Source organism: Pollicipes pollicipes, unplaced genomic scaffold (assembly GCF_011947565.3).
Source record: "Pollicipes pollicipes isolate AB1234 unplaced genomic scaffold, Ppol_2.1 Scaffold_5724;HRSCAF=6776_pilon_pilon_pilon, whole genome shotgun sequence".
NCBI classification, from domain to species: domain Eukaryota; kingdom Metazoa; phylum Arthropoda; class Thecostraca; order Pollicipedomorpha; family Pollicipedidae; genus Pollicipes; species Pollicipes pollicipes.
This window is the reverse complement of record NW_023596746.1, coordinates 41999246-42026602: the sequence shown is the minus strand read 5'-3', so window position 1 is coordinate 42026602 and position 27357 is coordinate 41999246. Positions and strand designations below refer to the sequence as shown.

At 54.5% G+C, this 27357-nt stretch overlaps 1 protein-coding gene across 4 annotated transcripts; it reads right to left on the bottom strand.

Moving 5' to 3' along the window:
* Positions 1-610: 610 nt before the first annotated feature.
* Naglu (N-acetyl-alpha-glucosaminidase) lies at positions 611-25605 on the bottom strand. Of its 4 annotated transcripts, none has more exons than XM_037226784.1 (18): positions 25509-25605; positions 22433-22573; positions 15495-15721; positions 14983-15158; positions 13245-13463; positions 12711-12872; positions 12186-12315; positions 10663-10811; positions 10195-10273; positions 9476-9625; positions 8890-9032; positions 8143-8224; positions 7775-7870; positions 4257-4453; positions 3537-3657; positions 3017-3156; positions 2064-2188; positions 611-1806 (listed from the first exon to the last, which is right to left on the bottom strand). In XM_037226784.1, the coding sequence occupies exons 2-18, from the start codon at positions 22542-22544 to the stop codon at positions 1709-1711; spliced, it is 2406 nt and encodes an 801-aa protein (XP_037082679.1). In that variant the 5' UTR covers positions 22545-22573; positions 25509-25605; the 3' UTR covers positions 611-1708. The 4 variants fall into 4 exon arrangements, with proteins under 4 accessions (XP_037082679.1, XP_037082680.1, XP_037082681.1 ...); XM_037226785.1 differs by lacking the exon at positions 12186-12315 and adding an exon at positions 11586-11715; XM_037226786.1 differs by lacking the exon at positions 25509-25605 and adding an exon at positions 25354-25417.
* Between the last annotated feature and the right edge of the window lie 1752 nt (positions 25606-27357).

Below are 27357 nucleotides of genomic sequence, written 5' to 3'. Positions count from 1 at the left end.
ATGTTCTGAACAGTGCTTTTGTGCAGTGTTAATTGATGCGACCTCGGCACTTCACGTTTTGAGATATTGTTACCAGCTGACAATAAACTGAAGCTGTACAGCTGCCTCCTGATCAAATCGTTGGGAGGGTGGTGCCCGATTCCTGCCGTGTTGGAGTTCAGCAGCCTCCGCGGGACACTGAATGTCAAGCCCCCTGCAACCCCCTATTGCAACGCAAAACATCGATATAATAACGGATAACGGCAGTCCCGGCGATTCGTCAATCAGCCCGTCTCACGCCATGAGGGGATCGCCGCACTAATGCACGCGCCCGGACTGCATCAAGGTCTGATGGGGGCAGAACACAGGAGAATCGCACCCCACGGCGCGGTCGTCCGCAGCACCAAAGCCTGTCCACCGGCAGTGCGCTGTAAATGTTGCGTATCAACAGCGCCCAGTGCAATAAATGGTAATACGCTTTCCTATGACGTTGATCTTTCTACGTCACTTGCCTTCACTGAGGGGCTGATCCAGGTGGATTATTCATCACGCTATCCTTGTGTTTCATCGCATCCCTCGGTGATCCTGGGCGTGGAAATTACAGCTGTTGTCGTCGCAGAAAGCGCGTGCATCGCGTTCAGGACTGGTTTATTTTCACTTGTACATGCCGCTTCATTGCGATTATTACACAATACCCGTCCCGAAAGGCCACCGACACGACCACCGCATCCTGACCGATGGTCCCGATATCACAGCGCTGTAAATCAATAAAATCACACAGACACCTCATCATTCGCGGTGCCTACTACAGTACAAAATCTGCCTCAGATATACAGTGGAATATCCGGCTTCCCGCCGAATGACTGCTAATGGCGATCCAGGCCCGACCAACCCACAGAATATCCGCCAGGTTACTGACCAATCAGCAAAAGGGCCTGCTGACGTACACATACATATTACGCAACACGGCCAACCGCACCTTCTGTCCGTGCCTAGTTCAGTTAAGCTCATGAAATGATTCGACATCACCCGCTTTTCGTCGGGAGCACACCACACGTCACAGTAAGCCTGTGATCGTCTATATTTACCGCGGAGCCCGATGGCACGATATTGGCACTTTCGAACATGGCAGCACTTCTAGTGGTACCCTCCAGCATGACATTTCTTCCGGTCACAGCGATACAACAGGCCAGGTGAACGTCACGCGACAAACTTGGCGATGCTCACGTGTTGTCTATCTCCTAGGACTGAATAAGTTCCAACAGATAGGCGACTTATGCAATTTGCGACCAGAATCTTTGTCGCACTCCAGAAACCTTTCCGGCCACTGTTTTCGAACGAACGTCCTTGTCATACCGTAGAGTTGCTCCTAAGCAGCACAATAACTATGGCGCTGGCGCGGACACAATCGAGAACGAAATGGGGTCCAACGCATCTTCACCGCGATCAGGGAGGTAATACCACGATTCCATGTTTGAACGTAAGCAACTCAAGAATTTAAAAAAAAAACACTGATGATGACAATTTCACTTGCCCAGCTTAGCATGAATCTTCCTGAACACGAATCCCCTCTGTACCTAAACACTGCGACCCCCAGTGGCCCAGCGTGAGGCGCTCCCAGTGAGACGCTCCCACCCGTCACACGCCTCGAAGCTCGTTCCTCCCCGTCACCGCCGGCTTCCTCGAAGCTCGTTCTTCCCCGTCACCGCCGGCTTCCGAGACCGGCTGCTCACATGAACAGCTGCTGCTTACGCGCGTGCGCCCCCTGGGCGTCGAGTGCCGGCCGGTACTTGCGGTACATCCTCGGCACCACCTCGGCCGTCTCGCCTGTCAGGCAGCAGACTGGGTCAGTCGGCCCTGGCGCCGGCAGCGACCAGGTTACACCGCGGCGTGGAGTCATAGCCCGCCACGCGGCACGCAGCAAACAAGATTCTGTTGATGCCCTGGGGGAGCACCGTCTTATTTTCTTGACAGTGCAAAACCACCAGCACCTCTCCCTTCCAATGGTATCATTTATCAATACAACGAATATGTGAGGGGGGAGCATAGAGCTCGTGCACAGCAGCGACTTCTGCAGGACGTACCGACGGGCTCGTGCGAGTACGTGGCGTTGGTGAAGGTGAAAGGCTGCTCCACCTGGGAGAAGTAGTGCGAGTCCAGCTCAGTCTGGTTGTACGGCAGGGACTTGTCGAGTCGCTCTTCCAGGTAGCTGAAGCAGGGACGGGACACACCAGTCACGGCACAGGCACCGCGACAGTGGAGCTCAGCCTCGCAGATGGCGCAGATCCCCGGCTGGGATGAGAGGAGATGCAGAAGACACGTGCTCTGTCCCAGGGGGCTGACGAACAACCGGAGACAACCGGGGACGCCCCGTACCCCCGGATGGACACCTGGGGGCGCCCCGTACCCCCGGATGGACACCTCGGGACGCTCCGTGCTCCCGGATGGACACCTGGGGACGCCCTGTATCCCCTAATGGACACCTGGGACACCATGACATGGTCAGCCCCGGGGGGGGGGGGGGGGGGGGAGGGGGACAGCGCGACAGGGCACAGGGTAGCCGGGCAGCGAGGTAACAACTGGACAACGTGGTAACGGCGTCTGCCGCAACCGGCCGCGCAACACGACAGCGTAGACTGTTTCCCCGGGAAGATAAAAAGCGGCAGCACACAGCAGACTTAATTTCACGTTGTGCCATATATCGCATACCTATATATCACACGTCCGAAGAGCGATAGAGAACGGACAAACGACGCTGAAGTATCCCCCTCGGTACCAACCAGTCACGACCGGCGGGAGACCCATTGGCGGCCGCCGGAGGCCAGGAGTTCCCAGCAGCTACCAGGCGTTGGCCAGACCCTCCCACTTGCAGGCACCCAATCACGAACGGCAACGCCTCGGCAATTGCCGATCAGCTTCCCTCACAGCCCTGCATCAGGCATCCCATCCCCATCCGATGCGTGGAGTCCCATTGATACTTGAGCCACGTCCCCGCTGCGCCCACATCGCCAGGCCCTGAGCGCGCGGGGCTGCTGACCTGACGAAGACGACCCAGCGGGCCCGGTAGTAGTCGCCCACCAGGCCGGCCCACTGCTTGGCAGCGTAGTCCACGATGTTGGCGTCCGGCCCCCACAACGTCAGCTGGTTCAGGGCGTTGTAAACGTACTGCTTCCGCTCCTGCCCGCCGCACGGGCCGCCAGCGTTACAACGGGTCGTCGTCTCCACACCCCTGTCTTCACCACAAGCCCACGTCGTCAGCGGCATACGCCCCAACGCGCATTTCCAATAGTCAGGTACTCTACGCGCTGTGCGTGCTTCCGTCACAAAATGTCATCGATGCAAGTTTTCTTTGAACGAACACATGCATCTCCTTTAATCATGCGAGACGACAAAACATACCTTACAAATCCGCAGTAGAACTGGACGTTTCAGCTTTATACCGGTAAGGCATGCGTAATGACAACTAAACGATCTGAGTTAGAGAATAAAACCCCCCGAAAGCATCCTGCATACATCCCACGGGCAGCACACCACCACGCTTTGGCCCCAGACATTACCTGTTTGCCAGTGGCGACTTCCTGCGCCTGCCTGAGCCAGTCGCCGAGCAGGAACGCCTTGTTGGTGTTGAGCACTTCGTCCATGTCCGAGAGCAGCTCCAGAATGAGAGTGCCCCGCTCCCTGGAGAAGCACCAGTCGTCACCAGATGGTGTCACTCTGACAGCTGACGTCACCCCGACAACTGACGTCACCCCGACAACTGGTGTCACTCCGACAGCTGACGTCCCCCTGACGGCTGACGTCACTCCGACAGTTGGTGTCACCCGAACAAATGAATCACTCCAACAGCCAACGTCACTCCGATGGTTGACGTCACTCTGAAAACTGATGTCATTTAGACAGCCGACGTCATTTTGACAGCTGACGTCACCCCACAGCTGGCGTAACTCGAACGGCTAACGTCACTCCGACAGCTGATGTCACACTGCGAGTAGCACGGTCGGCCCCACGCCGACACACAACCTGCTTCGTGTGTTTCACAGCGGGCACAACAAACGCCAATAGACCTATTCAATTGTTCGTTTCAGAACACAACACAAACAATCCCTCGAGCCCTGAAACCTACGCACTGTGCCATTTACCAAGAGCCAAACAGTGCAATCCACCCTGACGCAGCCGCCTCGGCCCTTGAACGGTTCCTTGACGCTGGCGGAGCGTCCCACCGTCCGCAGGTCGGCGCCCGCCCTCTGGCGCAGCTTCCTGTCGGCCGGCGCCCTTACTGCAGGAGCAGGCGGTCGCCCGCGCGGTAGGCGTCGCGCAGCTGCTCGAAAAAGTCGGCCAGCAGGAGAGACATGACTTCGCGGGTGACGTCCACCAGGTCGTGCTGCAGGTTGGCGGCGGCGCGCACCTCCGCCGCCGACGCGCCGGTGACCAGCCGGTCCCACGCGGCCGCCAAGTCGGATGTGTTGTACCACAGCTGGCGGCGATACAGGACAGTCAGGTGGGACGTGCTGTACCACAGCTGGCGGCGATACAGGACAGTCAGGTGAGACGTGCTGTATCACAGCTGGCGGCGATACAGGACAGTCAGGTGAGACGTGCTGTACCACAGCTGGCGGTGATACAGGACAGTCAGGTGGGACGTGCTGTACCACAGCTGGCGGCGATACAGGACAGTCAGGTGGGACGTGCTGTACCACAGCTGGCGGTGATACAGGACAGCCAGGTGGGACGTGCTGTACCACAGCTGGCGGCGATACAGGACAGTCAGGTGAGACGTGCTGTATCACAGCTGGCGGCGATACAGGACAGCCGGGTGGGACGTGCTGTACCACAGCTGGCGGTGATACAGGACAGTCAGGTGAGACGTGCTGTACCACAGCTGGCGGTGATACAGGACAGTCAGGTGGGACGTGCTGTACCACAGCTGGCGGTGATACAGGACAGTCAGGTGGGACGTGCTGTACCACAGCTGGCGGTGATACAGGACAGTCAGGTGGGACGTGCTGTACCACAGCTGGCGGTGATACAGGACAGTCAGGTGGGACGTGCTGTACCACAGCTGGCGGTGATACAGGACAGTCGGGTGGGACGTGCTGTACCACAGCTGGCGGTGATACAGGACAGTCAGGTCGGACGTGCTGTACCACAGCTGGCGGTGATACAGGACAGTCAGGTGGGACGTGCTGTACCACAGCTGGCGGTGATACAGGACAGTCGGGTGGGACGTGCTGTACCACAGCTGGCGGTGATACAGGACAGTCAGGTGGGACGTGCTGTACCACAGCTGGCGGTGATACAGGACAGTCAGGTGGGACGTGCTGTACCACAGCTGGCGGTGATACAGGACAGTCAGGTGGGACGTGCTGTACCACAGCTGGCGGTGATACAGGACAGTCAGGTGGGACGTGCTGTACCACAGCTGGCGGTGATACAGGACAGTCAGGTGGGACGTGCTGTACCACAGCTGGCGGTGATACAGGACAGTCAGGTGAGACGTGCTGTACCACAGCTGGCGGTGATACAGGACAGTCAGGTGGGACGTGCTGTACCACAGCTGGCGGTGATACAGGACAGTCAGGTGGGACGTGCTGTACCACAGCTGGCGGTGATACAGGACAGTCAGGTGAGACGTGCTGTACCACAGCTGGCGGTGATACAGGACAGTCAGGTGGGACGTGCTGTATCACAGCTGGCGGTGATACAGGACAGTCAGGTGGGACGTGCTGTACCACAGCTGGCGGTGATACAGGACAGTCAGGTCGGACGTGCTGTACCACAGCTGGCGGTGATTACAGGACAGTCAGGTCGGACGTGTCTGTACAACAGCTGGCGTGATACAGGACAGTCGGTTGGGACGTGCTTGTACAACAGCTGGCGGCGATACGGAACATCCGTGAAGACGTGCTGTACCCAGCTGCGGCGAGACGGAACAGTCAGGTGAGACTTGCTGTAACACAAGCGGCTGCGATACGGGACAGTCAGGTGGAGACGTGCTGTACCACAGCTGTCGGCGATACGGAACAGTCAGGTGAGACGTGCACACTGTACCACAGCTGGCGAGCGATAAGAACAGTCATGTGAGACGTGCTGTACCACAGCTGGCGGTGATCCAGGACAGTCAGGTGGGACGTGCTGTATCACAGCTGGCGGTCTACAGGACCAGTAGATGGGACGTGCTGAACCACAGCTGGGCGGCGATAACAGCACAGTCAGGTGAGACTTGCCTGTACCACAGCTGGCGGCGATACGGAACAGTCAGGTGGGACGTGCTGTATCACAGCTGGCGGTGATACAGGACAGTCAGGTGGGACGTGCTGTACCACAGCTGGCGGCGATACGGAACAGTCAGGTGAGACGTGCTGTATCACAGCTGGCGGTGATACAGGACAGTCAGGTGGGACGTGCTGTACCACAGCTGGCGGCGATACGGAACAGTCAAGTGAGACGTGCTGTATCACAGCTGGCGGTGATACAGGACAGTCAGGTGGGACGTGCTGTATCACAGCTGGCGGTGATACAGGACAGTCAGGTGGGACGTGCTGTACCACAGCTGGCGGCGATACAGAACAGTCAGGTGAGACGTGCTGTATCACAGCCGGCGGTGATACAGGACAGTCAGGTGGGACGTGCTGTACCACAGCTGGCGGTGATACAGGACAGTCAGGTCGGACGTGCTGTATCACAGCTGGCGGCGATACAGGACAGTCAGGTGGGACGTGCTGTACCACAGCTGGCGGTGATACAGGACAGTCAGGTGGGACGTGCTGTATCACAGCTGGCGGTGATACCGGACAGTCAGGTGGGACGTGCTGTACCACAGCTGGCGGCGATACGGAACAGTCAGGTGAGACGTGCTGTACCACAGCTGGCGGTGATACAGGACAGTCGGGTGGGACGTGCTGTATCACAGCTGGCGGCGATACAGGACAGTCGGGTGGGACGTGCTGTACCACAGCTGGCGGTGATACAGGACAGTTGGGTGGGACGTGCTGTATCACAGCTGGCAGCGATACAGGACAGTCAGGTGAGACGTGCTGTACAACAGCTGGCGGCGATACAGGACAGTCAGATGGGACGTGCTGTACCACAGCTGGCGGTGATACAGGACAGTCAGATGGGACGTGCTGTATCACAGCTGGCGGCGATACAGGACAGTCGGGTGGGACGTGCTGTACCACAGCTGGCGGCGATACGGAACAGTCAGGTGAGACGTGCTGTACCACAGCTGGCGGTGATACAGGACAGTCGGGTGGGACGTGCTGTATCACAGCTGGCGGTGATACAGGACAATCAGGTGGGACGTGCTGTATCACAGCTGGCGGTGATACAGGACAGTCAGGTGAGACGTGCTGTACCACAGCTGGCGGTGATACAGGACAGTCAGATGGGACGTGCTGTACCACAGCTGGCGGCGATACAGGACAGTTCAGGTGGGGACGTGCTGGTATCCACAGCTGGCGGGCGACACAGGACTGTCAGGTCGGACGTGCTGTATCACAGCTGGCGGCGATACAGGACAGTCAGGTCGGACGTGCTGTATCACAGCTGGCGGCGATACAGGACAGTCAGATGGGACGTGCTGTATCACAGCTGGCAGTGATACTGGAGTCAGGTGGGACGTGCTATACCACAGCTGGCGGTGATACAGGACAGTCAGGTGGGACGTGCTGTATCACAGCTGGCGGCGATACAGGACAGTCATGCGGAACAAGCAGAGCGGAAGGGTGGTACAGGCACTGATGTAAGATTGTGCAGTACGTTAGAAATGAATGGGGTTTCCCAGAGCTTGACTTACGTCGTTTTCCATATCCAAGCTGGGTCGCTTTGTGGTGATGAAGCGAATGTGTACCCTGTGTGTTAGCTTTGCACCATCATGGTTGTAGACGCTCGTCTGGAAGAGGGACGTGGAGTAAGCAGGACAAAAACAAAGAAACGGCAGGAGCAAAATCACGCATAACTAGCCGAAAGGTTGAGTACACACTAACACACCAGATCAGGAAGACAGTCGGAACAATTATTCCATCCGCGGAACGACGCGATCCTCGCTAGTTCATAGCCACCGGCCTCCATCAAATACCACGCGTGTGCCGGCCGGCCCAGACAATGCAAACGCTCCACGACAGCGACAGCCCACTGGTCCGGAGCGCTCGCCGCCCGACGTACCATCAGATGGTCCCAGGCCTCGGCCATGACGGTCGGTCTGGAGATGGCCGGGCCGTACCTCCGCAGGCTATAATCGGAGGCCCTGCGGCGGGGACTGTGTCAGCCGGTCCGGCGAGCGCTCCCAGTACGCGGCCCCCCCGCACCACTCACGCCAGCGGAAGCAGCGGTCACGGCACGAAACGAAGCGGCTACGTCACGAGACACAGCGGCCACGTCAGGAGACACAGCGACCACGTCAGGAGACACAGCGGCCATGTCAGGAGACACAGCGAATACGTCAGAAGACTCAGCGACCAGGTCAGGAGACAGAGCGACCACGTCAGGAGACACAGCGACCACGTCAGGAGACACAGCGACCACGTCAGGAGACAGAGCGACCAGGTCAGGAGACACAGCGGCTATGTCAGGAGACACAGCGACCATGTCAGGAGACACAGCGACCATGTCAGGAGGCACAGCGACCACGTCAGAAGACACAGCGACCACGTCGGGGATGCTCACTAATCGAGCGCCGGTCTGACCCGCGCACAAGGCCAAACGCATCAAAGGCGGAGCACGTCCGCGCTTCTGCCGCCCGGTCCCTGCATCATTATTGGGGCGCAGCCTGAGGAAGACGACACCCTGCCACCAGCGTTGCCGCGTGCGGTCTCACCCGCAGCCAGCCCTGTACCGCGGCGCTGGGACGCAGAACCCACTCGAGCCCTCAGCGCGCCGCCGTGAGCACCCAGCCATCGGTCTGGTACGCACCACTGCACGGGATCGGGCGACTCGGTGTGCCAGGCCATCTCCAACATGAGGTCGTACATGACGTAGTTCTGGAAGATGCCCTCCATGGTGATGCCGGTCCCGATCATCGAGCTGTTGGCGAATGAACGCCCTTCGAACGGCCCCTGGAACGCAGCGGGCCGGCCGGACGCATGAGGCCCTGGTGACAGATAGCCCTGGACGGGGCCGATCGACCCGCCCAGAGGCCGGGCACGGTCGGCGTCACGGCAGCCGCGCCTACTCAACAGTCTCAGACGGGGCCGATCGACCCGCCCCGAGGCCGGGCACGGCTGGCGTCACGGCGGCCGCGCCTCCTCAACAGTATCAGACGGTGCAGCATACAAAAGGCCTAAAGAAAACAGCTGCTCAAGCACGGACCGTTTTCCCGTGATGGTCAGATCGCCCTTGGCCCTTCGACCGAGCGCCGAAATGTCACTGAATGAATAAAACATTCGATTACTGCACTGAATGACAAGAAAACGTGAGGCAAACTGATTCTTGCCATTCGTCAGCCAACTGCCGGCGGCCGGGCACGCGCCGCGCGCTACCACTGCAGCGGCGCTCCCACCTTGACGACGGACTGAACAGTGCCCTGCAGCCCCAGCTGACCACCGAAGTTGTGCAGCATGCACCAGACGAACGGCTGGCCGTAGTACGATTCGAACCGGTTGTAGACCGGCGCCACCTCAGAGTACAGGTCCAGCACGATCATGCGACCCTGTGCGACACAGCGTGTCAACTGGACGGCCCCAATGTTGTAAGGTCGTCATTTCTATACGGCGTCAACTGTGAAGCCCGCTACCTAAATGAACTGAGCCCAGTGCATCAAATGAGCATGTACCCAGTGGATCGAGCCGAAATGTATCCATCGGACCGAGTCAACGTGTGTACGGTACACAGAGTCGACCTGGCTGACACCAGGTGGCAGGTCCGGAAATGGGCGACACGTCCATGGCCGAAACGAGTCGAGCAAATTTAACACATCCGCAGCATGAATTAGGCGATTCAAATGTTATTTATTAGGCAAAAATAACGGAAGATTTGATCAGGAAATGCCAACAGCAAAGTAAATCTTTGACTCGCTGGTTTGGAAAGGCCCCCAACGCTTGAATATAAGATACCTTCAAAATGTTCACGTGCCTCATAAGCAGGCACTGACTGAGTTTACCAGCTATGCGCACCGCTCAATCGCATGTACGAAGAAGCGAATTAGTTAAGCAAATTAGACCACCACCAGATCCAATCGACAGCCCAAGAGCACAGCTGTTTGACTGCGTCTGTACGTACTGTGGGAACGGAGGTGAGGTATGCCTTCGCCCGCTCCGTTTTCCAGAAGGGACTCAAGAAGAGCCATCCTTGCATAAGCCTGCAACCCGGAGATATATGCATGCCGAAAGATGTGCTTACTGACTCCGCAGCCGTCATCCATACCGAACACTGTTCACTTACCCACATGATACGCAGCACACGGGTCAAGCTCGCTAGTGCTGCACCCGGGTAAACCTCGCTAGACTATCACGAAAACGTACGTGCAAGTTCGTACATTACAAACACCAAGCATAATCAACAACTTTGTTGACCTATTTTTAGTTACGTGAGCCCTTTAACACAGCCGGCGGACCACGGAGTCCAGCCAGTGCTGGCCATCTCGAGAGACGCTCAGGAGCCCAGAACCCACCACACATCTCCCCACGCGACCCACGCGACCCGCGCCGCCCACCCGTCCCCTCCCGTATCGTGAGTCCCGTGACCCACCAGACAGCCTGCGGGTCGGCGCCGGTCATGGCCGCCAAGGTGGCGTTGCCCGCCTCGCGTAGGTAGGCCAGCGCGCTGGACGGCGGCGTCATCTCGTTGAATGAGTCGCAGTTGTAGACGTGCTCGGTGCCGTTGAACTCCAGCTGCAGCTGCGGAACGGCGCGGAGACGCGGCGCTAACGGGCGGAGCTGGATACGGGGCAGTGGCCGGTGTCCGGGTGCACGGGTCCCCTCGGACGCGGCGATACGGCGCACGTGCGTCACGCGACGAACATTGTTGGGAGGATGTAAGCCGAACGATATGCACCCCGGCGTTGACATCCCAACAAGGGGACGCAACAGAGCGTGGGCAGCGCGGTTTGCATGGTGTTGCTGGCACAGGCAATACCAGGGGCTGATTTGCGTCCGACTGTGCGACGCCTTTGTCAGACCGCGGTCAACGGCGTGTGCAAGGGACCGTCCTACTTCGCAGTTGATCACTGTGCGATTCGATCTCAAATACGTAACACTGCGGCGTGCGTGCCTTTCACAAGCAAGCCCCACATATGCGTAAGAAGTAGGAAGTAGGCAAAGCTGAATAATACGCAACATCCGTGTAATCGGTAGCGCGACCCGTGCCAAGGTACCGCGCAAAAGCTGACTCACCTCGGTCACGCAGGTCGTAACACTGAGCAGCACACAGACAACATGTAATACCACAAAAGCATGCCGACCATCGACTGACACAGACAACATTTAACACCACAAAAGCATGACGACCATCAACTGATACACTCCTCCGCCGCATTCCCGAGTGTTCACACATCGGTAGCTGACCCGAGAGAGCGGCCAGCGCCGGCGCCGGCTAGCTCTAGTGCCAGCAGCGGCCAGCAGCGGCCAGCAGCGGCCAGCGCCATCGCCGGCTAAACGTCGTGTGAACCGCACCTCCCGCACGATGGCGTTGCCGATTTTGCGGTACAGCGTCGAGGCCGGCTCCAGGAACACGGTGCATGTGTAGGTAGTGTTCAGTTTGCCCCAGCAGCGCAGGCGCGAGGTGGGAGCGTCTGGGAACATCCTGGGTGGGCACGCGGGGTGTTACCACCCGGACGGACGGCCGGCGACAACCCCACAATATGACGCGCTCCCACCGCTCTGCCGTGCAAAGGCGTAAAGCCGCATCCTTGACGTGCTAGACAGTAATCCATGCGTCGCTATGGCGATCCTTGGTCGATGCGTCCCTTGGTATATGCAGTTTTCGAGCCATTAAAGACGCCTAGCTAGTTTGAAAAACTAAATGCGCGTGCAGCGAAACATCTCATGCTCCGAATTGTTCCACTGGGTGAACAATAGGAGACGGTTTTTGGCCTTTGCACAGCGGAAGGGAGTCGACAACACGGACACAAGGACATCATTAACGCCAACAACCCGGGTGGACAGGACTCACGAGTAGGCTCCAAGGCCAGCGCTTCTGGCCGGCGGCGCTGCAAGAGGCTTCACAAAACCCAAGCCGGCACCCAATAAGACTGGTGAGGACGAGCCGCTCACCTCAGTGACCAAGCTGTTACCAATCCGCATATACAGCGGGTCCACCGGGTCGAGGAACAACGTGTGCGAGTACGACTCGTTGAAACTGTTCCAAGATGGCAGCATGGTGACGTTACTATCCGGGAATGCCCTGCAACCAGCCTTGGCCATTAGGTGTGCTCCTGTGGCCCAGCGCGACCGTTAGCCGGCGGTAGGACGCCATTAGAGGCTTCGAGGCAGCTGAGACCTTAACAGCCGGAGCATGCTGGACTACGCTGGGCAGCCATGTAGCGCATTCCATCACTCTGACGATAACATGTCATCTAATGTGAGCCAGCAGAACAGAGTGCTTCTGTGAAGCCAGGCACAGGTCAGCCAGTGGGTCGCGTCGCATTCTGCATGACACTGAAAGCAACGATTCACTCAGCACTCTCCGCGAGCATCTGGTCTGCGCATGGCACGTGCCATAGCACACAGGCGTGCCAAGACGTGCGACACATGCCCGGTGCTGGCACGAGCCCGCAGCGCGGTCCGGGCCAACCCCACCTGCTGAAGTTTTGAGGCACGTGGCCGGCGAAGGCGGGCAGCACCGGCGTGATGCCTAGCAGGCGCATGCGCGCTATGATCTGGTGCGCCAGCGTCAGCTGCTGCTGGTGCCAGTCCTCCGACAGTGGCCCTCCCCACCGCTGCAGGTTGCCCATCCGATTCCTGACAGGGGGAGGGGCACGGTGGGCGCGACAGTGTCTGCGACTGTTGCATCACTCGGAGCGATTCCACAAATTTTGTCAGCGAAGCCAGTGGCACTAACGGCGACGAAACGGTTAGACAAATACGCATTGCATAGCACCATCACATTATTAGATCATATGACGCTGCATAGCACAGGCTCCACACACACGCACACGCACACGCACACGCACGCGCACGCACACACACACACGTTGCACGCTTACAAGACGGTGAGTCTTTCGACACACAACAGCTCGTCATCTGCCCAAGCGTTCACCGACCCCGCTCGCCAGCCGCATCACACCGTCTGGTCTGATCTGGCAGCGCACGGCGCGGCGTGGCTCTCCGTACCAGGCGAGGAACGCCGGCCCGCTGAAGAACTCGTCCACCTCAGCCTTGGTGAGGCCCAGCCGCATGAACACGCGGCGCCAGATGACCTCCTGGCCAGTGAAGGCCAGCGCCAGGTTCAGGCCGTTGAGCGCCATCCAGTCGAGCTCGCGCTGCCAGCGCGCCCAGCCCCACCACACCGAGCTGTAGCTCACTGTACACACGTTCTGGTAGTAGCGGAACCTGGCGGTGGAGGAGGGCGTCAGAGGAGACGCGGCACGCAGACGTCACCGGGCCGGACACAGCACCGGGCTAGAACCCAGCGGTGGCGCACTGTTACTGGCGAGGGCGACAAAGACGGCCTCGCTACCAGACAGAGCGTTCGACTCGCTTCTGACGGTGGCGAAATGTTACAAGATACAATCAACGTGCTGGTCACAGCACCAGCATAGCGGCTTCAGCACAGCACCCGACTGGCGCCCCTGGAAACGTTTGAGACGGTCCGGGCCGTTCACAGTCCCCCTAATGTACCAATGACACTTGGTTCATTCCTTGTTTAACTGCCTGTCTGAGACGGAGACGAGACGAAGACGAAGACGAGCGGAGGCGGAGGCGGAGGCGGAGGCGGGGACGAAGACGGAGATGGAGAGAGAGGGGAAGTGAGAAAGCGCGAGAGAGAGAGAGAGAGAGAGAGAGAGAGAGAGAGAGAGAGAGAGAGAGAGAGAGAGAGAGAGAGAGAGAGAGAGAGAGAGAGAGAGAGAGAGAGAGAGAGAGAGAGAGAGAAGAGAGAGAGAGAGAGAGAGAGAGATAGAGAGAGAGAGAGAGAGAGAGAGAGAGAGAGAGAGAGAGAGAGAGAGAGAGAGAGAGAGAGAGAGAGAGAGAGAGAGAGAGAGAGAGAGAGAGAGAGAGAGAGAGAGAGAGAGAGAGAGAGAGAGAGAGAGAGAGAGAGAGAGAGAGAGAGAGAGAGAGAGAGAGAGAGAGAGAGAGAGAGAGAGAGAGAGAGAGAGAGAGAGAGAGAGAGAGAGAGAGAGAGAGAGAGAGAGAGAGAGAGAGAGAGAGAGAGAGAGAGAGAGAGAGAGAGAGAGAGAGAGAGAGAGAGACAAGAGAGAGAGAGAGAGAGAGAGAGGAGAAGAGAGAGAGAGAGAGAGAGAGAGAGAGAGAGGAGAGAAGAGAGAGAGAGAGAGAGAGAGACGAGAACAGAGACATAGAAAGACGAGACAGAGACCGAGACAGAGACAGAGACAGACAGAGACATAGACAGAGACGAGACAGAGACAGAGACAGAGACAGAGACAGAGACAGAGACAGATACAGAGACAGAGACAGAGACAGAGACAGAGACAGAGACAGAGACGATAACAGAGACAGCAGAGACAGAGACAAGACAGAGACAAGACAGACGAACAGAGACAGAGACAGAGACAGAGACAGAGACGAGACGAGACAGACAGAGACAAGAGACAGAGCAGAGACAGAGACAGAGCAGAGACAGAGACAGAGACAGAACAGAGACAGAAGAGACATATACAGAGACAGAGACAGAGACAGAGACAGAGACAGAGACAGAGAGACAGGATAGAGAGAGAACTGCGAGCGAGGGAAAGACAGCGAGAGGGAAAGACAGCGAAAGGGAAAGACAGCGAAAGGGAAAGACAGCGAAAGGGAAAGACAGTGAAAGGGAAAGACAGCGAAAGGGAAAGACAGCGAAAGGGAAAGACAGCGAAGGGGAAAGACAGAGAGAGCTACCGTGCCTCGCTTTTACCTGTCATTGGCACGGACGGTGATGTTAGCGTCGGGCAGAGGCCGGGGCAGTTCCAGCTGGTCAGAGTCCCAGGAGACGTGAGCATGACATACATACTTGAGGTAGTGGTGGAATCCCCAAGCGGCAGCCACGCCTGAGGAGGCCAGCACCTGCACCCGACCTCCGGATGCGCCCACCTGGCAAAGCTGGAGCCAGTGGTGTCCGACAGGGGCGTCACAAATACGCCAAATCAGAACGGCACAGGAGCGATCTTCTTGCTGGAAATGAGGGGACTACACCCGTCCTAAATCATCATGAGAAGAAGGTTATGTGTCCACTCAGGCGTCTCTATCACTGTAAGATCTTGACATAGCATTAGGAGTCCTAGTTGAAACAGTACCACGAAAAAATAACTTTGTTGACGATGAAATCAGTTGCAGCCATTCGACGAATTGGATTCATTCCATGCGTCGCGTATTTATTACTATGTATGTATTAATATGTCCATACCTGATTAGGAATGGCAAACTCACAATGAACTGATCCCTGCCGGCCTGGTCGAGCAGGCCGCTGTCCACCTGGACGCTGACCGCGGCCGCCCGGTCCGGGATCAGCCGGTACAGCAGCGCTGTGACGGCGGCCGCCTGCTCGGCGTCGCCGGTCTGTGGCCGCAGCTGCGGGTACGAGAAGTCCGCCTGCCAGCCGCCGCCCGCCGGCAGCCCCGCCGACTGCAGCCGCGCCGGGTCCGCCATCGGCGAGACTGCAAGCGCAATGGCGCCCAACGCGGGTTAGAGACTATGACAATATTCACTGTCATATCCACATTAGCAGCATGGAGAACATTGTGTTATGAGCTTATCGTTGTTGATTTGAGTTTTAGGGCGCGCCGACCACTGAGGTCATTTTGCGCTCATAACAGCTAAATGGCTACCTACGAGTGTAAGTGGCGAAAAATACTATATAGTCAAAAGTGAAAACCGCTGGGTCGTGACAGGAACGCGAAGAGTCGTCACCAATGATATCCGATTAGGTGAACCGATAATAAGTTGTTAATAAGAACTTTTCAGCAGCCTAAAAACTTCCTGCACGCGGTACAAACTCGTCAGGCAGGTGTAGATAAAGTGCAGCACTTAACATGCGATAAGAACCTGACGATATGTCCGATATGTGGTGAGCTGAGGTGAGCATAGCTGAGGTGAGCTGAGGTGAGCATAGTAAATCGGAGAGCGTCAGGGACGGCGCCGCCGGGCCAATGTACCTCAGACGCTCGACACGCAGTATGGGACAGCATACAAGCACATGCTCCACTGTAAGCATGGCGCTGCCGTGGCGACACCGTGGTAGTTTGTCGCGACACAGTAGGTATCGATGTGTGGCATGAGCGTAGCCAATCCGCAAGCGAGACAAGATAACTTCCTCCCGTCTGGACTTCCGATAGGATGACTGCCATTCCTGAACAATCGGCTTAGTGCTTTTCAGTTTACTGGTGCCCACCGCATCCCATGTACTCTGCCATTCCCCGCGCAAAAATGTAGACAAGGCTGAGTATAAGTCTGTAGCGGGTATTGGGAACGCTCTGCGATAGAGACGAAGAGTAGCACGCTTTGCGGCAGCGGCAGCCAGCTCATTTCCCGCAATGCCAACGTGGCTCGGAATCCAGCAAAGTACTACGGTCTTGCCAGCTCGGTGCAGAGAGTAGAGATGCAGTAAAATGTCCTGTATACGGGGATTTACCGGATTGAAAACGTCTTAATGTCGAAAGGGCACTTAGGGATTCGACAAAACCACGTGCAGACTGTCTTCGATCACCTCAATAAAGCAGAGCGCCTTAAGGATGGCCACAACTTATGCAGTATACACGGACGCACGGGACGACAGTGTAAGTGATCGCGTATCAGGGCCACACACGAAGGCGGAACCAACACCCGTACCGTCTCGGAGCCATCACTATATGTAATTCTGGACCCCCGATGTTTCGATATGTTTCAGAGCTGTTGATCTGACAAAACACGGAATTATATTCTGCTTCCCAACCTCCGACAGCGAGGCGTCGACGGTTGACGATGCATCGCCCACGGAGCGGTCGGCAGGCTACGTGGGCGTGCCACGCCCCGCAAACTTAAGCCACTCTTACGAATGGTGCCCCACGTGATGTTTGTTCGCCTTGAAAAACATCAGATGCGTGGCGTGAGAACACAGCGTCAGATGTTGGATGGTTCTGGAATTGCGCGAGCTTACAAGCGTACCGTATCCCCTACAACTTCATTCGGGTAGCTAGGGGGGTTGTTGGCTTCCACAAGCAAGCTGGCTGTCAGACGTATGAAATGCACCAGCAATGATCCTCAACGCAGCATGGTGGACCGCATTCAGTGTACGTTTTACGGACTCAGAGGCGCCAAAACAAGCATAGTTTAGCTTGGAACGTATCAGTGAACGGCATAAGTGTTTTCCGATCTGCTCAGTAGGATGTTCGTGCCACGCATTTCAATATGTTCAGTGTCTTAAAATACTTGTCGCGCAGAATGATAAAATGCTCCTTGTAGGTCAAACGTTTATAAAAATGCAACCCTAAAAACTGTGCCGCTGTATTGCAGGGGATCAGCCGTACATAAAGCTTACGCGCCATGTCGGGACACTAACGCCGGTGTCGACAAAAATGGGCGGAGACTGCCTTCGATGTCGAAAACCGTAACCCGTTGATTATGCTCCACCTTCCTACGTGACCCCCAGCCAAGTGCAACTGGCGCGACGTGGACGCTGCCGTTGCAGAGCTACACCAAATGGCGAGGTCATCAACGAAAAGTGAGCAGCCAATCGTCTGGGGAAGGCTGCTCCCGACATCGCTTATCACGGCAGCGAACAACGCAACACTTAAAACACTGCCCTGGGGTGCATCTGCCTTGGGTGTATCTTTTCGAGCATATGGAACCAATACGGACTCCGAACAAACGGTTAGCAAGAAAGTTCGCAAGAAAAGTACCCATAGCTCCGCGTATGCCATACTGGAACAGTTTCCGTAAGATGCCATATCGCCAGATGGTGTCGTAAAAATTTTCGATGTCCAAGAGAACAGCTCCTACGTGTCGCCTTTCATTGAAAGAAATGCGCACAGTCGAGCACAAGGCTAAAAGATGATCAATGGTGCTGCGGTTCTTCCTAAAACCACACTGGGCGTTTGAGAAGAAATACTGCTTTCTAAAAACTAAGACAATCGTGTCTGAAGCATCCGCTCCAGAAGTTTGCATATTGAGGAGGTAAGCGAAATTGGGCGGTAGTCCGACGGATCCGTCCCATCAGACTTCAGCAGCGGAACAATTAGCGACTCCCGCCAAGACGTCGGGAACTCTCCTGTCTCCCACAACTGATTGAATGCCGTCAACATAGCTTGTGCTGCTGTTAGTGGAAGTCGCCGGAGCGCATCATTATGAATGAAATCCGGGCCTTCCGCCACGCTACGCAGAGTTGTTGGTAGACATCAGTTCAAGCATTGTGAAAGGTTTGTTGTATGGAAGCTCCTCGGCTCTATGACAGCTTATCTGAGCTGCTTCGAAACGAGCACGATGGCGTGTGAGATCGGGAGTGGCAGTTGTTGGCCCACGACGCTCCGTGAACGCACGAGCCATTTCATTCGCCACATCAGATGGGTGCAGTATGTCCTGACCATTCATACAAAGCACGGGGTGCGGCACTGAGGAGTGTTGGCCTGCTATACGCTTCACCCGCGCCCAAACCGCCGAAGCCGGCGTTTGGCAATTAAGTTGGCCCACATATCAACGCCAAGACGTGTGCTGGGCCTCCAAGATCGTTGTGCTGCCACCCGAGCTCGTCGAAATGCAATTAAGTTGTCTGTAGTGCTGTGCTGATCAAGTCACGCAGGGCTTTTTACGCACGTATAGCGTCGCGGCACTAGTCCGTCCACGAGGGAACAGGGGACGACGTGGGGCATCGAATGTACGTGGTATGCTTTCTTCTGCCGATCGTAAGACCGTGGAAGTAAGTTCCTCTACCGATGCAGGCACATCCACCGAAACGGAAGCCAACCTGATTTCCGCCCGTGCCTGAAATTCATCCCCAGTCCGTCTTTTTAAGATTCCACCGTTGTGGCCTGGAACCGAGAGCTGCTCCGTTCTGGTCACGCGACCAGATGGGGTAGTGATCATTACCACAGGAGTCGTTTTCAACGGACCATGTCAGGTATACCGCCAGTTGGGGGCTTGCAAAACTCAAGTCCAGCGCCGATGTCTGACCTGACAGCAGGGTCATGCGAGTTCGGGTCCCGGTGTTTAAAAGACAGAGAAACGTAATCACGTAAAAGTTTCTCGGTGCCTGCCGCGAGTGTTGGTCTGGGAGCAACCCCAAGATGTGTGGTGAGCATTGAAGTCACTCAGCAAAAGAAGAGGCGGGGGAAGCTCGGCAACCAGAAGTCTCATTTCTGCCGTCGGAAACGAAGTGCCAGAATGTAAATAAAGCGAGCGGACGGTTATCGCACGACGCCCGAAAAATACCTTAGCTGCAACAGCTTGCAGGTCAGAGCGTAAGACGACGACTTCGACCGAGGCACTGTGGTGCACAGCCAAAAGAACTCCGCCGTGTGCAATTAGATCAGCTGGCGTGTCCCGACGCATTACGGTGTAGCTCGGGATACTTAAATGAGTGCCAGGAGTCAGTTTGGTCTGCAGGCAGGCGATGGCGGGACAGCGCTGATTCAGAATGACTCTGAGATCGTGTAGACTACTTCTCACACCCCTGCAGTTCCACCGTAAGATACCTGTCATAGAGCTAAGAAGTGAGGGAAGCCACTTAACACCTAGCTCGCTAGCACAGCACGCAGAATATCAGTCAAGACGCCTCCAAGGGGACGTGCTAAAGAAGGGGTCAAAGTCACACTTCAAGACCCGACACGGTTCAAAAGAACTGGGCTGCGCCTGTTGCCGGACCGAACACCTCGGTCTGGGAGTTGCGGTTCGATTCCGTATGGCGGTGCTCCACTCTGGGCCGAATCATTGGGCTTCCTCCGTCAGATGGAGACGAAGGACCGGCTGGGGGGCGCTTTGTGCCAGCGTGCCCAATCCTGGGTGGCGGAGGGGGAGAACCCATGGATGGGGCCTTGCCAGACATCTGAGGACCAGCGGGAGGCTCCACTGGTCTTCTGGGCGGTGGAATACTGCTGCGGGGGACGGACTCCTCGCTCGCCACGGACATACGGTTCGCCGCCTTTGCCCGTTATTGTTCGACGAAGCGTGCCCGCTTGGCATCGTGGGCGCGCCTGTCCGCCTCGGGCCGCTCCAACGTTTCCATCGCCTGCCCGCATGCGTTCGCTAGTGGTGTCGGAGGTGACGAAGGCAGCGAAGCACACGAGGCGGAGCTGGACGAAGGTGGCGAAGAAACCGCAGGACCACCGTCCCCGGCCCGGCGCCGGGATGGAGCAGGGGACTTAGCCCGGAGATCGTCCGCTACAGACTGGTCGGCCGGCGAGGAGGGGTTCGGACTGCCGGCTGGGAGTCCGGTGTACGCGCCTGAGGGTACAACAGTGACTCAAAAGTCCCATGAACTGAATGACAGTCATCTGCTCGATGGCGTTGTTGTGCGGCAAAGCAGTTTTTACTTTCGATGCATGAGAGAGCTTAGGATGACTCGCATCATGCAGGTCTCTGGCCTCTTGGAAATATATATGTTTTTGGATGGTTTTAGCAGAGGACCTCCTTTTCTCTGGCGAACGCTGCACATGTACGGTCAAACGCAGTGTGTGGCGTTTGGTCCTTACGACAGTTGACGCAATAAGGCTGGTCAGCGGTGCAGTTGTCACTCAAGTGGGTGGTGGACGAACACTTACTGCACGCTGGCTTATTGCGGCAACGGGGTTTCGTATGGCCGAACTGTTGACATGAAAACCGCGCATTGGGTTGGAAAAAAGGACGGACTTTCACGCGGGCATAGCCCACACGGATATCTGATGGTAGATCTGGACGATTGAACGTGAGAATGATGTTGGTAGCATTCAGTTTTCCTCCTCTCCTGACCAGGATTCTAGGCGCGGCGGTTACGCCGAACTACGAAAGCTCCTCGACGATTTCGCTCTCACATCACGAAGGTCAAAACAATTTACGACGCCTCTAGATGAGTTTTTTTTTGTGTTGTGTGGCGTTACTGTCAAAGCTACGGTTTGTCATGTTTCCCATTCTCATCACGAATACCATAACTGGACTCCTCCGCTTCTAATGCACGTTTCGACTCCAGACTACTGGCGAACTCCACCTCGATGCTGCCATACCTCAGCTTGTCACACCTCGTGATGTCTCCAAACTTGTCACAGCCGTTCCGTTGTTGGAACGGTGGCAGCGTGGAAAGCTTTACATCTCCGCTGGAGAAGATCAGAATCCGAGAGCACGGGGGCCGAATCCCCCTCGCACCCGGGCCTCAGAGCTGTCCGACCTCCTTTCGAGGGCCGGGTGTTTGTTGAATTTTGATAAGCCATGCGATTTCCAGCAAGCACTCGGTGCCGGGGCTTCCCACCCACCTCGGAGCCCAACTGAGGGAGGGTCCAACACTCCCTCGGGGGGGTGGTCGCCGCCAGCGTCGCCGCCAGGAGGTGGTCGCCGCCCGGTGCTATACGGGGCGAACGACGCCTCCCACACGGCCAGATGCAACCGGGGTGGCCCCTCCCCGTCCTGACTGTGGTTCAGCGTCGCCGCCCCTTGACCCTTAAGCCGCTGCGTGCGGTCAGGCGCCCCAAGCGAAGACCCGCACGGAACACCCAACCGCAGCGCGAGTGACAAGCCGCTAAACCCATATGGGGCCCCACGGGCCCCCTGCGCCCCCGGATATCCTGGCCAAAGTGGAGTGTTGGGACGCGCCGTGACTGACCCGCACGACGCGCCCCTCAGCCACCAGGATCCCATCAACCCGGGGACGTGGGCGAGGGGGCACGGCGACCCCGATAAAACGAGGATTAGGAGTGGTGAGCGGGCCGGATGCGGGAAAGCGGGTAATGGGAAAGGAGTGGGCGGGAAAGGGGCAGGAGCTCATGTTCCAGCAGGGTCGCTACGCCCTGAGAGGAACAGCTTGCGCTGTCCACCCGTTACCGGAGCTGGGACCCAAGGAGACGCTAGTCCCTACGCCGACCGAAGCTGGTGCCCCGGCAGGGTGTTATGGGCTCCGGAGAAAAATGATCACAACATATTTTATTACTACAAAATTAAAATGAGCACAACAAATTTTATGTTTAATGGGTGGGAGTCTAGCTGCTTGCCTAAGTATATAAATATCAAGGTTTACCACTAGATGACTTCAAAAAATTATGAAATGACCAATCACCATGCTAATTAATCACTTAAATGATTCCATTGTGCCAGCATTCTACAACTGACTTCTGCAATATATGCCAATTATTTTTTAATAAAACCAAACACATGACTGAACAGCAACATATCTTTCCAATACATCAAATATGACAAACTGTAGTTATACTTGCCGGAATATGTGATACTATTTGGATCAGAAGATGAGCAGAACATTGGGCACAGACTGGCGACAGCCATCAGGAGAGCTGGGCACCAACTACTGGTGTTAAACATAATCTCCATAGCTTGACATACAGATTTGATGCAGTTTCCTGCAACAGAGAAAAAGTGAAAAACTTCTTGCATTGGGTTGCCATTGTGCACTGACCACAGTATGCTACAAAGGTCAGAGCAGCAGTACAGGCATATCTGGGCTAGTGTCATTCAGGTGTTGCATTATATATATATATATATATATATATATATATATATATATATATATATATATATATATACCCGGGGACGCGGGCGAACAGCTATCTTATCTTTGTCAGTCACTATATAATTTTGTAGTAATAAAATATATATATATATATATATATATATATACAGGCAAGCTGAATTATACACAAGGGCAAATGTACATCAAGTCAGGCTCTTGCACATTTGCTAGATTTCTTGGAAAAGATAATTCACTGCTTTTGGTGAGGCATGAATCAGTTCACCTACAATCATTTGCATCACCTGAAGCTAGCTAACATTCCAAGGACACATTCCCCATTATCAAAGTCATGTAAGATGGTCAGACAGGAGGTATTCATATGTTGTAAACTATGAGGAATGCTCTATGAGACACAATCATAGGTGAACTATCAGTTATCATATCTCCACCTGAATATCTGGCCAAATAACAAAACACCAACAAACATACACACACCACTTTTCCAGCCAGTTTGGCACTATGGAAGGTCAAAGACATTTAATCACCCAGGGTGACTCACCCTGCTGCCACAGGGTGCTGATCAAGTCTAAGGTGATGCATGACCTTAGGCTGTTTGTTTAGGTATAGGCATACTTTCTCTGATGAGGATAGCTTCAAGAGTCTGTAAGCAACATTTTTTGAGATAACTTTAGAACCCGAGTGTTTTTAGTCAAGTCAGAGCATAGGAGCTTTCGATTGTGGGTTTTGCACAATGCTGGTCTGGCACCTCCTCCTGCAGGTATGTGCCTTGTGAAAGAGATCTCATAATCATTCCAATATAGGTCTAGTTGCAGAGCTGGCAGCCTCCATGCCAGCCTTTAAATTCACTTATTATGTTGCAGTGATTCAGCTGTTTTTCTTTATGCCCCTTGTATGATGGAGACATTTTATTTTGACAAACATTTTGATGGGCTGGGCCTTTGGGCTTCAATCAACTTTTATCCAAATCAAAATGTCCCCATCATACAAGGTGGATGAAAAAGTTTTGCAAAACATGGCAGGACAAGTGTCACAATGATGGATGAAAACACTATCTTTAATGACTGACAAAATATTTTTCATCTTTAATCAAAAACTCCTATGCTCTGACTTGACTGAGAACACCCAAATTCTAGAAAAATGTCAAAACAAATGCCACTTACCAGTTTTTAAAGCCATGTTCATCAGAGAAAGATGCATGACTTAAGGAAATGGCTGTCATGCAACACCTTGGACTTGTTCAATTTCCCCATTATAGCACACCAGCAGGGTAATTCAGTGCCTAGCTTTCCATTGTGTCAAATTGGCTGGAAGTGACAAGCATGTTCTCACATGCATTTTGTGATTTGACCAGATATTTAGATGTATAATTTGTTAACTGAAGGCTCATCTATGACTATGTCTCATAGGGCATGCATCATGTAAATTGTACTCCTATCTCAAGCAAGTCATCACTGCATGAGCATGAATACTGAGAGAGCACTACCACTGACATGGTAAGCATTTGCAATTGGCACATATAAACATGGGGGACATGCAGTGTTGGAAAACTTGACTTGTCCTGGTATAATAAATACCAGGATATTTTTACTCCAGGATTGTGATTAGGTAAAATGAAATATTTTGTATCCCATTGTGATGCAACAAGAACAGCTTTTGGGAAAACTCATTTTACCTCTTTGTGTGGGGACAAAATAAAACCAGAAGGTGCAACAGCTTGAGACTTGCTGCTTCCATCAGGAGCCATGTATTGATATCTGCAAGGGCACAAATCTTGCACCCACCAGACTAATATGTCCAATAGCAAGCAGCCTGTGTTGCCACCTAGGTATATGATAAACCGAGTATGGAAATGTGAAAAATAAAGGGTGTGAATGTTGAATGGAATTGCCTTTGAGCAATACTGGGAAATGAGAAAAAAAACACCCAGTATCTGAAATTTGTTATGGCTCTTGGGGGGAGAACACAAATATTAAAATTGTGGCTTGTAGTGAGAACAAAAAAAAAAACAAGTAAATTTGCACTGCATTTACATCTGGCACTAAAGGAGATCCTTTGGCAGCACATGACAGTAAACACCATACTCTAGCTAGTATCAGTGATTGCCAAAGACCATTAGAAATTGGCTACTTGCAATTCTTAAATTTTCTAGCTTCCTAAGTAAGTGCCTTCTCCCTAATTCTATGCTTGCACCTACTGTATTTTTTAAGCTATGGAGCTGATAGAAAGTTGCTGATATTGATAATTATATCACTAAGGTACCAGTCCCAAGACAGGCTGATAGAAGCAGATGCCCAACATGTTGTGCACCAGTTACACCATTCCCCAGAGCACACCATGCCATGTTTATGACTGAAATGGCATGTAAGCCACAATATAAATAGGAGCATCTGGGGCATAGTAGTAACTGCAGCTACATTCTAGCCAAGGTACAATCTTTCTCACAGAGAGGAAAGACTCTGGGGCAATGTGATACCCACTTAGCCTTTTACTGACCTAGATGCACTTAATTTGGGAACAAGTGTGTAGTTCCCCATTTCATTGGATATGATTCTAGCCCCTCCCCAACTTTGAAAAGAAAAAAAACTTGGTCAAAATCAGGCAGAACATGGTTTACACCACTTGTTTAGCATCACATATTTCTCTGCTCACCCGCTTCACGAAGTTATGTGCAAAACTACACCACCTGCGACGTCAGGCTACCGCGTGATCGGGGCTCGGAAGCCAACGCAGCACGGGCGGGGGAATTATTTCCTCCTCACAGAGCAATCCAGTCGCATTTAGTTAACATCATTACATTTACTCACCTGCGTTTAGTCTGAAACAATACTTTTCTCAGTGTATGACACTGAACTAAGTCTATACACTGCCTCTACCTCCAACACCAAGCATTCCCCCCACCACCACTCCTCGCGCGGCTCTTCCAAAACAAGGTCGGTTGGCTACACAACTGGCGCGCACGCAATAGCAGTCTTAAACGACAGAGCCGCTGTAGGTTATTTATCGGTTTCGCCATCGCTTCTGGGATCTGTATGATTTCTTAAAAAAATATTGGCTTGCAAAACCCGGCTAAAATATAAGTTGGATCTCAAAAAATGTAAATAATCATATAAACACACCAGTAAAAGTTATGCTCCACGGAGAACAAGAAACCCTGCTTTAGCTTCATACTAAGACCTGATTCTGTGGCGACTCTCCGTAGATCCATACAAAAAATTCCATGTTTTTGTTTTACGACCCTTTTATGCATTTTCATCGCGTATTCAGCTCGGATTTCTTGGTGGGGAATATGCCTTCCCTCCAATGCTAAATCCTCCCCAATAGGCCGATACTCGCAGAACCGTGGTTTCCCGCGTGCCCAGGCGAATGTTTGGGATGGTGTTTTACGTCACCGTTATACGTTTTATACAGTACCGATTTTTGATAGTTTGAAATGCAACTTTGATAAGTGCTATATAATAAGAAAGAAAAATGATTTATTCATCAACATATGAGTAATTTATCCAGGCACTGAGCTGATTTGTGATAGGCTGAATGAATTGGGAGAATCGTGAGCTTGTTTTCGCTATCCACTCCATCATTCTTGACACATTTTCTTCCTTTTACGCTTCAGAACCTCCTAAGTATAGAATTTGGGGTCGAGCAACACCAGTCTGGAGTTTATCGCGACGGGTGCAGTTCGCGCCGCAGAGGGCGATGGTGGCATGGTGGCCAGTGGTCGGGGTGCTCATCTCTGGACTTTTCTATCCTGGGATGGAGTCCTGGGCACACCACTACCGCATCCAACGTACCTAATGCCTGATAAACGCGTAGCGGAGGAGTTCCGCCTCGAAATAGCCATAGCAGCCGGTGAGACGTGACAAATCCCAAATTGGTATTAGAGCCCGTTTCGGCAAACAAACCGCCGCCCGCCAAATTTGCAGACAATACTTCCGCTCAATCACTGTATACATGTGGGAATAATAATGTGCAATCGGTTGGACGCGGAGCTCGGACATACAGGCCAGCCCCGAGGCTGCCCAGCTCGACGGTCCGGCCGGCAACCACGCCTGCGGCGGGCCGGCGGACGAGGCAGCCCGGCCTCCAAAACATGAACGCATTCACGCGCGCGCCGCCCCTCGCCCAAGAACCGAACCACGCCACACACGAGGCCTGTTTGTGGGCAGCCCGTCCGTGGTCAAAACGCTGCCAGCTCAGCCGGGCACGTCGCCATCTTCGCGTCACAGCCCGAGGTCCCTGACTTGATTTTACTCGGTTCGCCGCGGAACACATCCCGGCGGACCGGACATCCGGACGTGTCGGACAGCTCGGGATCTCGCTCGTGCTGGACCGGAGCCGCCCCCCCCCCCCCTCCTCCCTCTTGACGGGCGCCTTAATAGAAGAGCCTCATGCCAGACAGGAACCAGCACCGGACAGGGTCCCTCTACTCGTTTTCTCTAGTGCCCAAATGCGTCGAACTGGGATCCCTGTGCTATTTATTGAACCCGCTACTCTTGGGACCTTCTTGAAACGACGAGTGGCCCCGCGTTGATCCAGGATTAACCATCCCGGTCAGGGAACGTTCGGCGTCAGAGAGGGGACCAATGTGTCATGTATAGTAATAGTAACCGATTGGAAACCTGAAAGGGGACGGAAAGGCTTTTCAGCCCCAATCCA

Coding starts and splice junctions, on each gene's coding strand:
- Naglu (XM_037226784.1), bottom strand. CDS start 22,544: ATGGAGATTATGTTTAACACCAGTAGTTGGTGCCCAGCTCTCCTGATG. Junction 12,873..13,244: donor GGGCCGGCGTTCCTCGCCTG/GTACGGAGAGCC, acceptor TCCCCCTGTCAG/GAATCGGATGGGCAACCTGC. Junction 3,157..3,536: donor AAGTCGCCACTGGCAAACAG/GTAATGTCTGGG, acceptor TGCGGCGGGCAG/GAGCGGAAGCAGTACGTTTA.